This window comes from Alligator mississippiensis, chromosome 4 (genome assembly GCF_030867095.1).
Source record: "Alligator mississippiensis isolate rAllMis1 chromosome 4, rAllMis1, whole genome shotgun sequence".
Classification (NCBI taxonomy): domain Eukaryota; kingdom Metazoa; phylum Chordata; order Crocodylia; family Alligatoridae; genus Alligator; species Alligator mississippiensis.
In genome coordinates, this window is record NC_081827.1 from 58158512 (window position 1) to 58172510 (window position 13999).

The window sequence follows — 13999 nt, forward strand, 5'->3', positions numbered from 1 at the left end:
TTTGGAGGCCATCTGTGAGGCATGGGACATGGTAAAGGGGAGGTCGGAGCTGTGTACTTTGCCATTGGCATCAGGGCTTAGAATGGACAGCCTCATACTTGCATCAAATTGTATGTAACAGCAAAGGTGTGGCAAGTGAGGGAAGACAGACTGCCTTAGACAGGTGGGTGGGCTGATGTCGAGGTCAGCTAGGGACGGCCCCCGTCACACAACTCATCAGGGTTCTTCATCTCAGACTTACTTGAGGTGGGTGGTGGCCAGATGCAGGGGGGGGGCACTGCCTGGACTTCTGCTTCTGTATGCTTGAGGTCTGGGGGCTCTGGGGGGCTGCCCTAGGACTCCACTGCCACCAACGGAAGGAAGCTTACTAGATCTTTAACAAACCCTGAAACCTGCCTCTGAAGCCCAAGCACACAGAAGAAGGGGTCCAGGCAGTCCATGTCACCTTCATCCCCCAAATCAGTCTGGGATGCATCAGACCCTGGTCAGGTTCCAGGAATTTAAAGTACATTGATGAGTGGCTTGGGGAAAGTTCTGCTTAAAATCTGCAAAAGCTCTGGCATTTCTTGGAGTACCCAGCTCCCCAAGAACCCAGAAGGTAAGGTCCAGGCATTCCCCAGCTCTACACGTACACACTCCTAGGTATCCCCCCTAACCTTTTCCCTTTGTAGAACAATATTACATCTTTTTTGCCACACTTTCCTTTTTTCTTAACAGAAAATTCCAGGTTGGGGATACAGATACGGAGACGAGTATTAATATTTACATTTACATTTAATATTAACATTTACAATTACAGGTATGTGGAAAAAAATTGAAAAGACTTACCCTAAGAGCTTACAGAATTAATAAGCATGATCAAACTACTGTTCTAAAAATATATATTCAGGTTAAGTTCCCATGCATGGTAGCATCACATAGATTCCAGTAAAGTACAGGAATGTATCTTCGCTGAACTCAGTGAGAACGGGAACCAGAAAATTGTAATTAGGCTTGGTACTCAGTACCCATAGTGGCAGTTCAATGGCACTGCGATACTAGAAAGGTGACATGGAACCCTTAGCAGTGTATGATGCAGACACTTCTGACCCAGGACAACTGGGTATTGGCTCCCAGCCAGTGACATTCTTGGAATGGTTCAGCTGTTATGTCTGTCTGCACCTGTAGTAGGAATGTGTACTGATTGGGGCGGGCAAGGCAGTCTTTTTCTCTCCTGGAGAGCACCATGTCCATTGTTAATACTCTACTAAGGTTTCTTTGATTTAATTTGGGAATCAAATGCATGTTTGCTTTTCATTAATCAACAGATACCAGAGTAGTTAATCCTCTCTCAGTATATATCCTGTAAGTCTGAATGCTGCAGGAGTTCTTCCATGCATTTTTCAAACTTGTCAGTCCTGCCTAATGGCCTTGCAGCATCGTCATTGTCCTTTCTCATTTGTTTTGCATTGCTTTTATCCTTGCCCAAAAAATTTTGTCAGCCTCCCTGTTGTATTCTAGGTGCTGAGCTTTCTTAATATCCTCTCTCCAATTTCTTTCTCAGTGAAAAGTGAGGAAAAGTATTGTCTTAGGGATAATTGTCCAGTATGATCAAGGGACTGATTCACAAAGCATCACTGAAGTTCACTAAAGGTGTTTATTTTCTATAAAATACTTTTTATTGATATGCCCAACTTGTCAAACTATTTATAGTCAGACATCTATTTTATATAATTTATTTTTTTTAAATGTCTTTCAGTAAAATTTCCTCATTGATACAATTTTGTAAAAGGATGAAATTTTATATATCTGAGTAATTGTATTAAATAGACATTTATTCAGCTTTAGAGCAAAAAATAAGTATTGATTATACATTATAAAGGCAGGGTCCTCAGCTCCATTATATGTTGAACAACCAGAGGAAACGGAGACAAATATAACAGATGCTACTGAGTTGTATGAAGACAACCAGCTTCTTGGCCGTTCAAAAGCGATTGCAACAAAAACCAAAGAGATTGAACAGGTGAGCCTTTTAGCTTTCTTTTTGGCAGTGATGTCATGCATGTATGATGGCTTTTTGAGCAATATAATTGGCATACTAGGATATAACTTTTCTCCCCTCACAGAACAATATTACATTTTTTGGCAACACATTTTTTCTAAACAGAAAATTCCAGGTTGGTGATACAGATGAGGAAACAAGTATTAATATTTACATTTAATATTAATATTTATGTATTTACAGGTATGTGGAAAAAAATGAAAAGACTTGCCCTAACAGCCTACAAAACTACTAATAAGCATGATCAAGCTACTGTTCTAAAAATATAATCAGGTTAAGTGGCTGTTTTCAGAGCATTATTTCATATTCAGACAGTATTATATACAGGGGATTAAAAGCTTATTACAGATTTAGTCAGTTTTTATATTAAAGCAAGCAGAATGTATTTTCATACTGAATTTAAACTGTTAATAGATGTCTTAAAAAGATGAAAAAAATCTTACCTCTTGAGTAGCAATCTTCTAAAAATAAGCTTTGGTTGGCAGTATTTCATATCTGAATAGGAGAGGAAAATGCCTACTAAGTCATTGTTAAATTAGTTTGGTTTTGTATTCTTTTCTGTTTCCCTTTTGAGTCCTTTATATTTAATTTCCAAAGAAATGTTTCTCTTATTACTAGCCCCTTCTCTTAGTATTGATGAGTGGTCTTTGAAGAGGTTTAATAGAAGTGTATTGTTCTATTAACCTATGACACTACTACATCACATTAAGGAAAAGATGCACCCAGCACACTAATTTTCATTTGTCTTGAAAGATTAAACCAAACACTATATTTCAACGTCTCTCAGAAACTGTTGTCAAGAAAACATTTCAAAAGCAACTTTCCTAGTTAAAATTTTTATTAAATTCTGATGGTTACTGATAGTAGTTTTGACTTTTTGGGTCTATTTTATACTGACTTTGCTTTAAAATGTTGGCAAAATATGAGGCTAAGATAGAAAATTTATTATCAAAAAGATGAATTATCTGACAGCAGTAGCTTTGAGAAAACAGCCCTCTCTTTTGTCCTCAGTCCTTTGGAGTTTTATAGTAAGCCATTTTTCATCATCATTTTTAGTAGATTTCATCTCTATATGCCCATTGTTTGCTTGTCTCCACTGGTATTGGTATCATTTGCATCTACAGCATTGGAAAATAGAGGACTGTCTTTCACTGACAGTCTTCTGTCATCTTCTATTTTGGTTTCTATGTTATGTACTTTATTTCCTTCATCTTCAGACTTGGATCAGAGGGAGTTAATGAATTTTCCTTCATTGATTGCTATAAGCTGGTGGAGTCATTGTGATGAACTCTACATACCTTGTCCCTGCATGACACAGAAACAAAGTAAAATTTTTCAGTGGGTGGAAAAATGGTAAGCTGCCTTCATGGCCACATGTTCACAAAAGAACTGGCAGGTTTTGGATATTTTCAGCTTTTGTGCGGTGTAACTGACCACCTTTTCTCTGAAAACCTCAAGTATCAATGTTTTCAGAGGTTGGAAAAATGAAAATAAAGTGTAAAAGGAAAAGTGGCTTCTCGGTTCACTCTCAGTCCAGGTAGGGAGGAAGCGAAACTTCCTATGTCTTATGACAAAGAATGGTGTTGACACCAAAGAGTTGTACTGAGGACTTCTTTACCCTGTTCTCCTCCCTACCTCCCCTTTATAAATCTTTGTTTGAAAGAAGCAATCTTGTGTGGATTGTGGGCAGTTGGAAAGAAGCTACCCTGTGTTCATTTTCTTGCATTTGGTTCTGTGCCTGAAAGAAGCTGTGGCATGCCTATTTTGCTTTCCTCTAGCTAAGACTGGAATGTACTTTCTTCTTTTGGGGATCTGACTTGGGAGGCTGAGACCAAACCGTCAGGGGAGGCCAAAGGTCCCATTAGAGATTAAAATTATGTACAGAGTACCACACTCGATGCTGTACTACTACCCTTTCAAGAACAAGGAGCTCAGTCATGAAAAATATTATTTAATCAGTGTCCTTGATGAAAACTTCCCAGCTCTTTGCAAGGGAAATTAATTTTTAGGCCTTAACGTGCTTAGCAGCTGTCAATGTTTACTGTAAATCACAATAATTTGCATGGTTGTGCTTAATTTCTTTTGGTTGCAGCAATCTATAAATATATTTATATTTTAATTTAGGATATGATGATAGATTATAAATTCTTTGTGGACTATCATTTGTTATATGTTTGTGCAGAGCCTAGGACAATGAGATGAGCTAAAGTTAATGTAAAATAATTAGTTCTTTGTTTACTGCCCTCTCCCCTCCCCTCAAACTAAAGACTATGGGACAGGTTCTCAGCTGTTTATTAGTTGTCATTGTTCCATTGAATTCATTGGTGCATTGACTGTTTATATCAGCTGTGGATCTTCCCCTAGCCCTTACAAATATGATTGTCAAGACTGAAACTTCAAGGCTTAAAAATAAACGTTCTGTTCAGCAAGATTTAAAGTGGCAGGTGCAATATTACCCTCACTGTATTTCGATTAATGTAGTTTATGATCATAGATGTTAAGACCTGGAAGGGACCTCAAAAGATCATTCCTGCCCCCTGCTCTGGGCAGGAATACTACTGATATCAGAAGATCCCAGCAAGGTGTCTGTCCAGTCTCCTCTGGGGCAAGGGACAGACATTCAAAAAGTCTGAGCCAGAATTGATTCAATCTTTGCAGGTTAGTCTAACCTGGCTAGGCTAAATCACTTTGTAACTTTACAGACATCCCCTCTGGAATTAAAAAATGCCAGCACATGCCTGCAGTGGCTCAGGCTAGATGCCATGGTGTGCTAGAGCAGCCCTCCCTTACCTTCTAGAGGGTTGAGCTGAGGAGGGCATGATGCTGTGCTTAGGGAGGGGTTCCCCCCTCCCCCTTGATAACAGAGCATTTATCAGCTCTGTTATCAGTGTTTAGCATCCCATCACAAAGCCTCACTCATTAGTTCAAGCTCTTCTTAAACGTCTTTTTCCAGAAGGAAGGAATGCAGGGACATTACCAGCTGAGCTGTTGATTAGCTCCAAAAAGCCCTGAGCAGACACTGTCCTGTCTGTCTTACAGAGCATTAGCTAGCAGATCACATGCTGGCTATGGTCTATGCTGTGGAAGAGAGGAAAAAGGGATCTCTGCTTAAGCAGCAAGTGGTGAGCGGGGGGGGTGGGAGGGAAGAGGAGGGCATGGGGAAGCCAGCACATGCTGCTGTGCCTGCAAGTCTCTGCCGGAGCTCCAGCCAGGGGGCAGAGGGGAGGAGCCAGCTTTGCTTTGGAGCAGAGAGCCCCGCCCAGCCCAGAGAGCATGCCAGGATGGGGGAATCTGATTTAACTTAAACCAGCAAGGGGTCTGGGACAGACGTTGCATAAACTGGTTTGACCCAAATCAATTAAGTCTGGTACTACATTCAACCAGGTTTATCTCAAACCGGTTTCAGTCATTTTCAAACTGATTCCTGTGCACTAAATGTCTGTTCTGTTAGAAGTTTAAACCAGCTTCTGATCACTTAAACCAGTTTATGTGCAATGTCTAGCCTTCAAGATTTCCAATGTTGCACCACCACATTTGGAAGTCTATTCCAGATTCTGGTCACTTTTACCATAAAGAAGTTCTTCCTTACATCTAGCCTGAAACCATCCTCTAACAGTTTATGGCCACTGCCTCTTGTCTTCCCCTAGGGTGCCCTAGTAAATGGTTTTTCTCCCAGTTCCTGATATTCACGCCTTATGTACTTACAGACAGCCACCAAGTCCCCCCTCAGTCTTCTCTTCCCCAGACTGAACAGTCCCAGATCCCTTAGTCTTTCCTCATAACGTTTGTCCTCCAGGCCCCCTTAATCATTCTTGTGGCCCTTCTCTGGACCCTTTTAGTATTCTCCACGTCTTTTTTCAAGTGTGGTACCCAGAACTAAACACAGTACTCCAGCTGGGGTCTCACCAACTTGAAGTAGAGAGGAAGTATTACTTCCTTAGCCCTGCTCGCAACGTATCAGCTAATGTATCCCAGTATGCTATTAGCTTTGTTGGCTACAGTGTTGTGCTAGTAGCTCATGTTCATCCTGTGATCAGCCATAATCCCAAGATCCCTTTCAGCCATCATGCTGTCTAGGACATCTCCTAACCTAAATATTCATGTCTCTGGTTACTTCTCCCCAGATGAAGCATTCTGTATTCATCCTTATTGAGCATCACCCGGTTCTGCTCTGCCCACCTTTCCAGCTTGTCCAGGTCTGCTTGGATCCACATCCTATCCCCTAGCGTAAACGCTTTTCCCAATAACGTAGTATCATCAGCAGACTTGGCCAGCATGCTTTCCACATCCTCATCTAACTGATATGTAAAATAAATTATGCTCAGGACCTTATTTTGGAGTAGCCTGAGGAATAGCATTAAAATCATGATTGCAAGGGACCACAGTTTCTCTCATTTCATGTTTTGGATCTTAAGAGATGTTGACTTTCATAGAAAAAAATCTCACTTAGATACTTTTTGTATTTTACTAAAATATTGTTTTATGGGTAGGATATATTTCTAATCTAGAGAACAAAATCCTCATTGGTAGTTTTTATACATGATGCTGAGAAGTTTAGAACTAGTGTGGATTCATTCAGTTAAGTCTGAGTCATAAACAAGCATGTTGTGTTATAAAACTGTATGTCGTAAAATCACCTGAAGAGCACTTCAGCCATATTTCAGATAAAAGAATGATTTACTTCCTACTCCAAATGCTGCTTAATTCAAGAAATTAGATGATGTTTTAACACTTCATAGAATTATTTTTGTAGCTATTATGAGGTACTGCCGATACCGACATATCAAAATTTATATTTGCATACTTTTAAGCACTGTTTCATTTATCTCTGGACTCAGAGAGTTAAAAGTTTGAATTCACAACCTGACTTTAATTTGAATGTCTGCAAAAATTTTAAAGGCGAAATAAAAGGCCATGGAAACTAAATTGTCACTCTCTGATGAACTCTACATGTTAACAATTTGCTTTGGATGAGCTTCTCACTATAACATATATTTTGCTGACATTTCAGATGAACTAAAAGCATATCTTTGTTTTGGCAGCATAAAATTATATTCCTTACTATGCAGTTTTTAATATACCTAGTTTCACAAAATTGATTATGTAGCTGAACTATTTAAAAGAAAACCACAGGGGTAAATATATTTTAGGAAACAAAAAAAGCCCCTGACTTGGCTGTAAGACAATTGTAGATATTTATAAAGAAGCTTTTAAAAGGTGCTAGATTACATATGCTTTGCATGTGGCTAGTTCAACCCCTGACATGAGTAGCAGTAAAAGTGTTGTATTTGTCATCATTATCATTGAAATTAATAACCTGGTTGGCTTCACAGTAAGTAATACTCATCTTTAATTTAGTATGAAAATAATTTCTAATTACTTTTAAATTAAGATTTTAAAAATATGTATTATTTTAGAAAGCTATTTCTAAAGCTTAGAAAGCCAGAGCTATTTCTGGAATAGTTGACGTTTTATTACAGGGTGTCTAGATTTAGATCACTGCAGTACAATACTTGCAAAGGAGAACAGTGCCACAAAACTTGAGGGGAAAATGAGCTATTCTTCTGCAGAATAATATATTTGGTTAATTTTGATGATTAACTGTTATGAACAATCATGGAAGACTAAACAGTGTCTTACTGGCAGGATAGAATCAAGTTTGGTGTGTGTTTATATTTGTGTTATTCCCATTTGTGCCTAAGAGAGAATGATTTCAGTAGAAGACTGGATCTTCCAGGCCTGTCTTCTGCTTTCTTCTGAGTTCCTTTTCCCTTGGCTCTTTCCTTTAGGAGCTGGAACAAGGTGTGGGGCTCGTTCTCTCTTGTTTTTGACTCATTCCGATTCCCTAAAGTTCCCTTCTTCCATAACATCTTCTTAACTCCTAACAAATCCTTCCTCACTTCCCTTGCATGCAGCAACCAGGAAAAAGAGCAGAATGTTCAAAATATGCTTTTCTAAATTCTAACACAGTGCTTTTTCAGTCAGGCCCAGATGCATGATTCTGCTGAATGATAAGATACATTGCATATGGCAGTGAACAAATCCAGTACTACCCAGGAAGGGAGTAAACAGCATGATGCCCCTAAGGTTATTTCTTTTCTTTTTTTCTTTTAAAGGTACTCAGAATATTTCATATAAGCATCTTGCTTAAAAAACTCAACCTCTATATGTCTTCTTTCACTGTTGGAGTGACTATTTTAGGTGTTTCTTTTTCCATTGGCAAGGTCAAGTAAATAATATAATTTATAATGGAACATTGCAAAATCTAAAATCTGGAAAATGAAATTTGATCATAAATCATCTTTATTAATCAGCAAAACATTTGATAATACATCTATTTGTGTAATAGAAAGTTTTTTATATCTATTTAAGTTGTGATCTAAAAATAACTAATAAAAGCATTATTATTGCTGTTTATGGAGGGCTTAAGTGTTATAAGTTATGATATGAAATAATACTTTGCACTTCTGCAGTGCCGTCCATCTGAAGATCTTAAAAACTCTTGGCAAATGTGAATTTAGGTTAAATTTTAGAGGTGAAAATTGTAATAAGTGTACCGAGACTCGCAAGGCCTGGATTCAGTTCTCAGCTCTGCCACAGACTTCTTACATATTTTGAGCAAGTCGGCTTGAACCCCAAACCAACAAAGCTCTAAAGCATATGTTTAAGTATGAGTGGAGTCCCATTCATTTCCATAGGACCATATAGTTGCTTATATTTATACATGTGCTTGTCATCACTGTAGAAATGGTGCCCTAATCTCTCTGAATGCTGACAGACATGGGGGAAAAAAACCTGACACTTTACTGGAAGAGGAAGCACATTAGTTCGGCCTGGCTCCCCAATGTCTGTCTAGATTGGGCCCCTTACTGGGGCTTTTTAGCGCTTTTATCTAAAGCTGATTCAATCAGTTATCAGAGAAAAGTGCCAAAAAAGCCCCACTGAAGTGCCCAATTTATACATATGTTGGGCGAGCCGGGTCACACTAACACAGTGTGTCTTCTAGGCATATACAGCTCTCGGTGCAGGGGCATACCGTGTTTAAAGTCAAACGCCATTTTTTTTCCTTTAGGTTTTTTGACATCTGTAAGCACTGCACCCTCTGTTTCTAAGAAAATGCAGATGATGGTATTTCTTTTTTTCCAACCCCTTGTCTGTCTTTGTTTAAAGTGTTTTCATGCTGGCTAGTACAGCAGAGTTCAGGTCTTAGTTGGGGCCTAACAGTGACTGTTTTTATGAACACCAATGTGTGTGATTTTCAAAGACTCTCAAATACTTAGATAATCAGTTTCCACTGAGACTCAGTGGGAGCTGGACACCGAACTTCTTTTAGGTCTTCTAAAATCTGCTCTTTATTTAATAACAGAATCTGCAACAAGAAATTGATTTAATATAAGCTACATGCCATAGTAAGAGGGTAGAGACATTCTGGTTTGGCATTTAAACTTAGACTGGTTAAAGCACTTGAAAAGTACATGATAGAAAACAGTTTTACACAGATACAGCACTAGATTTAAATGTTATCTTATAAAAGTTTAGATTGTCAATATAAACTTTTTTTCATATGTGTTCATTGTTTACGTATGTTTCATCATCTTGGTTGTGAATTAAGCATAGAGGTCTAATAATCCAGTGTTGTTTTAGACTGCTGGTTGGTTTGAAATGTGTTACATTTTTTAAAAGCATATGATAAAGGATCAGCTTTCTGTGTTCAGCTCATACTGCTGAATGTTGAAGTGATTCTTTTCCAAAGTGATGACAAATGTGTCCAGTGTTACATTCATGATTGGGGCATTTCCCTGTCAATCTTACCTAAGAAGCTATCACTTTGTTTTTCCTTTTCATATGGACAAGTAAAAGGCATTCTTAAAATGCAGTTCTACCATCTTATCTTGTCTAGACATCTAGTCTGCACCACTGTACTAACTAGTATATTATTATAAGCCAGTTCCTTAAACTTTACATATGCAGGTTTACCCACGTGTTACCTCTGAAAACCTATTATTCTAAAAGCAAATTGTGCCAAACAACCCAAGTACCTGCATTTACTTTGGCAAAATTTCAGACCTGTAAGTTTTTCAATGAGACTTGACACAGACCTCAGTCCTTCCTTTACCACAGAGATCTGGCATCTAAGAAGGAAGCCTGGGAGTGAAAGTACTCATTTTAATGGAATTTTTACTTAGCCCTGGTTCAGGTTATTTGCTGTTGACTGGACACTTCCAGCAAAATACATATTTTTTTAAAATGTGCATACAAATCATTTAAGTCCAGGTATATTGAAATTGTTACAGTAGTTTAGCTTGAAAAACCTCACAACAATATTCATGAACGTTTAACTGATGCTATTTTTATTGGAAATGTTGCAATTTGCAGGTTCTCAAAAGTTGCAGTAGGAAGGTCACAGATGTATACTATGCAATACTGAGAAAGGGTGGTTGTATGGCAAAGGCAGTTGACAAGATTTAGAAGATCTAAAGTTTGTTTCCAGATTGACCACAGGCTTCCGTTGTGACCTTGGGAAAATTATTCTGTGTTCAGATTTCAGTCTGCAAAAGGCTGCATAAGGCTTCCCTTTTCATTTACTGGTGCTTGCAGACATAAAAAAACCAAAACAGAATAAGACATTACTTTGACCCGGCTCTGCAGCATTTGTATAGATTGGGTGCTTCAGTGGGGCTTTTTGGTGCATTTCATAGTTTCATAGTAGCTAGGATCAGGAGGGACCTGAACAGATCATCTAGCCTGACCCTCTGCCACAGGCAGGAATGAATGCTGGGTTCACAAGACCCCAGACAGGTGATTGTTCAACCTCCTCTTGAATTTGCCCAAGGTAGGGGCGAGGACCACTTCCCTGGGAAGTTGGTTCCAGATTTTGGCCACCCTACCTGTAGAATATTGCCTTCTGATCTCCAACCTAAACCTATTCTCCATCAGCTTATTACCATTTTTCCTCATCACCCCAGGTGGTGCTGGGGCGAAAAGGGCTCTATCTATTTGCTGTTGATCCCCCCTGATGAGTTTGTAGGCAGCCACCAGGTCCCCCCTCAGCCTCCTCTTGCTGAAGCTGAACAGGTTCAGGTCCCTCAGTCTCTCCTCGTAGGGTCTGTCCTGCTGCCCTCTCACCAAGCAGGTGGCCCTCTGAACCCTCTCCAGGATGGCCACATCCCTTTTGAAGTGCGGCGCATAGTACTGGACACAGTACTCCAACTGTGGCCTGACCAAAGTTGCACAGAGGGGGAGTATCACCTCTCTGGACCGGCTTGAGATGCATCTTTGGATGCATGACAAGGTATGGCTGGCCTTACTGGCTGCAGTCTGGCATTGGCAGCTCATGTTCATCTTGGAGTTGATAATGACTCCAAGATCCCTTTCCGCCTCTGTGCTTTCAAGAGCAAAACTCCCCAGCCTGCATGTATGCTGTGGATTCCTTCTCCCAAGGTGCAGCACCCTGCATTTATCTTCGTTGAACCCTATCCTATTCTTATCTGCCCACTTTTGTAGTCTGTCTAAATCTAGTTGTAGCCTCTCTCTCCTTTCAAGTGTGTCCACCACGCCCCACATCTTCGTGTCATCAGCAAACTTGGACAGCATGCTTTCTACCCCTCTCTGGGTGCGCCCCATCCAACTGTGCAGGCATCAATGCCACAGTCGCTTAATTTATTGATGAGGATGGGGTAAGAGACAGTGTCAAAGGCCTTCTTAAAGTCTAGAAAGACTACATCCACGGCGACACCATCATCCAAGGATTTAGTTACTTGGTCATAAAAGGCAATCAGGTTGGTCAGGCAGGACCTGCCTTTGATGAACCCATGCTGATTGCCCCTGAGCATGATCTCCCCTGCAGGCCCCCCACAGATGTGCTCCTTGATGATTCTCTCCAAGATCTTCCCGAGCACCGAGGTGAGGCTTACAGGCCTGTAGTTACTTGGGTCCTCCTTCCTCCCTTTCTTGAAAATTGGGACCACATTAGCCAGTATCCAATCCCCCGGCACCTGGCCAGATGACCACGAATGCTCATACAGCTGGGCCAAGGGCTCCGCAGTGACCCCTGCCAACTCCCTCAACACCCTTGGGTGGAGGGCATCTGGACCTGCGGATTTAAAAATGTCTAGCCCTTCCAGAAGATCCCTAACTACGTCTGCACTGATTGAAGGCCTGACAGAGTTATCCCCAAGATTGTCCCTACCTCTGGTAGGTGGGATATCCCGGTCCCTGTTCAAGAAAACAGAGGCAAAGAAACTGTTAAAAATATCAGCTTTCTTGTCTGGCATAGCCACAAGATTACCGTTTGCGTCTTGCAGGGGCCCTACATTGCCTGGTGCCCTCTTCTTGCTACTAATGTATTTGTAAAAGGACTTTTTATTGTCCTTAATCCTGGACACTAGCCTGAGTTCCATCTCTGCCTTGGCCTTCCTAATAGCCCTCCTACACTCACAGGCCGAGGAGGAGTACTCCTCCTTGGTGATAACTTCTCCCTTCTACTGGTTGTACACCCCCCTTTTAGTCCTCAGGCATTGCTGAATGCCTTTGCTGAGGCAAGGGTTTTTCTGAGCACTCTTAACCCCCCTTGCTTCTCTCAGGGACTGTTAACCTTTGGGCCTGCAGGATTTCCCACTTAAGGTACGACCATCCTTCATGGACTCCCATCTCCTCTACCTTCTGGGCCCTCAGTGCCTCCCCCACCAGTCTCCTAAGCTCATTGAAGTTGGCCCTTCTGAAGTCAAGGGCTTTAGCCTTGGTGTGAGCCCTTGATGCCCTGCGTTGGATAATGAAATCCAGCAGGTGATGATCGCTATTGCCCAGGTGGTCAAGGACCTGCAGTCCCCTCACCAGGTTATCTCCCGTGGTCAGGACCAGGTCTAGCAAGGCGTTACCCCTAGTGGGGCTGTGCACTTCCTGGATAAGGTGAAGGTCCTGTAATACAGCCAGGAACCTACGCACGCAGTCAGACCTGGCTGTCTGCTCCTCCCAGCAGATGTCTGGGTAGTTTAGGTCACCCATGACAATAACATCCTTGATCTAACCGCTTCCATAAACTGACTGGAGAAGTCCTGGTCCAGCTCTTCCCCCTGGTTGGGTGGTCTGTAGTAGACACCCACTGTAAGATCCCTTTTGCCACGCCTCCCTTGTAGTTTGACCCATAGTGCCTCTGCTCGACCCTCCTCTAACCTGAAGCTAATCCTTGATGATGTGAGGTGCTCTTTGACATAGAGTGCAACCCTCCCCAACTTTCCTCTCTGTCCTATCTCTTCTATATAGGGTGTATCCCCAAATGCCTGCTGCCCAGTCATAGGTAGGGTCCCACCAGGTTTCTGTGAGCCCTGCTAAGTCTGGGTTCTTACTCGCAATCAGCAGGCACGGTTCCTCCTGCTTACTCCCCATACTACGAGCATTCGTGTAGAGGCACCTGAGGATTCCTGAGGGTGCACGTGCCTCCCTCCCACTCCCAGGACAGTTGTGGCCCCCTGCTCCCCGGATGTTGTTGCTTACCTGGGCTTCCCTTCCTCTTGTCACCCTGTATTCTGGTGAACCATCCTCTCCACTTGAAGTGGCCCCTTTCCCTGGCAAAGCGAATTTAAAGCCTGCCGTACGAGATCAGCCAACCTAGAGGAAAAGTTACATCTGCCCTTAGGGAAGAGGTGAAGTCCCTCCCACCCCAGCATGCCCTCCTTACAAAAATATGGGTCGTTATCAAAAAACCCAAAGCCTGCCTTGTGGCACCAGCTCCGAAGCTGCTGGTTAACCACGTCAATGCAGGCCTCATGAAGCCTACCCCGTCCATTTACTGGGAGAATGGAGGAAAATACCACCTGGGCTCCTGTTTTCTTCAGTTGGTATCCTAGGGCCTTGTAGTCCTTCATGATGTTATCCGGCTTGCCCTTGGATACATCATTTGTACCCACATGGACCACAACCAGTGGGCAGTAGTCAGAGGGCTTGATGATTTTAGGGATG

The 13999-nt window shown here is 41.6% G+C and overlaps 1 protein-coding gene across 5 annotated transcripts in view; it reads left to right on the forward strand.

Annotated features, from left to right (window-relative positions):
* Nucleotides 1-13999, forward strand: part of PPHLN1 (periphilin 1) — a 130790-nt gene that overhangs the window by 70329 nt on the left and 46462 nt on the right. For 4 of the 5 annotated variants that reach the window (XM_006269092.4, XM_006269088.4, XM_006269091.4 and 1 more), the window contains one exon: nucleotides 1862-2002. The exons of the other annotated variant lie outside the window; for it this stretch is intronic. In XM_006269092.4, coding sequence (XP_006269154.1) covers nucleotides 1862-2002 — 141 coding nt within the window. The remainder of the gene's footprint in view (nucleotides 1-1861; nucleotides 2003-13999) is intronic. 5 annotated transcript variants of the gene reach the window in all.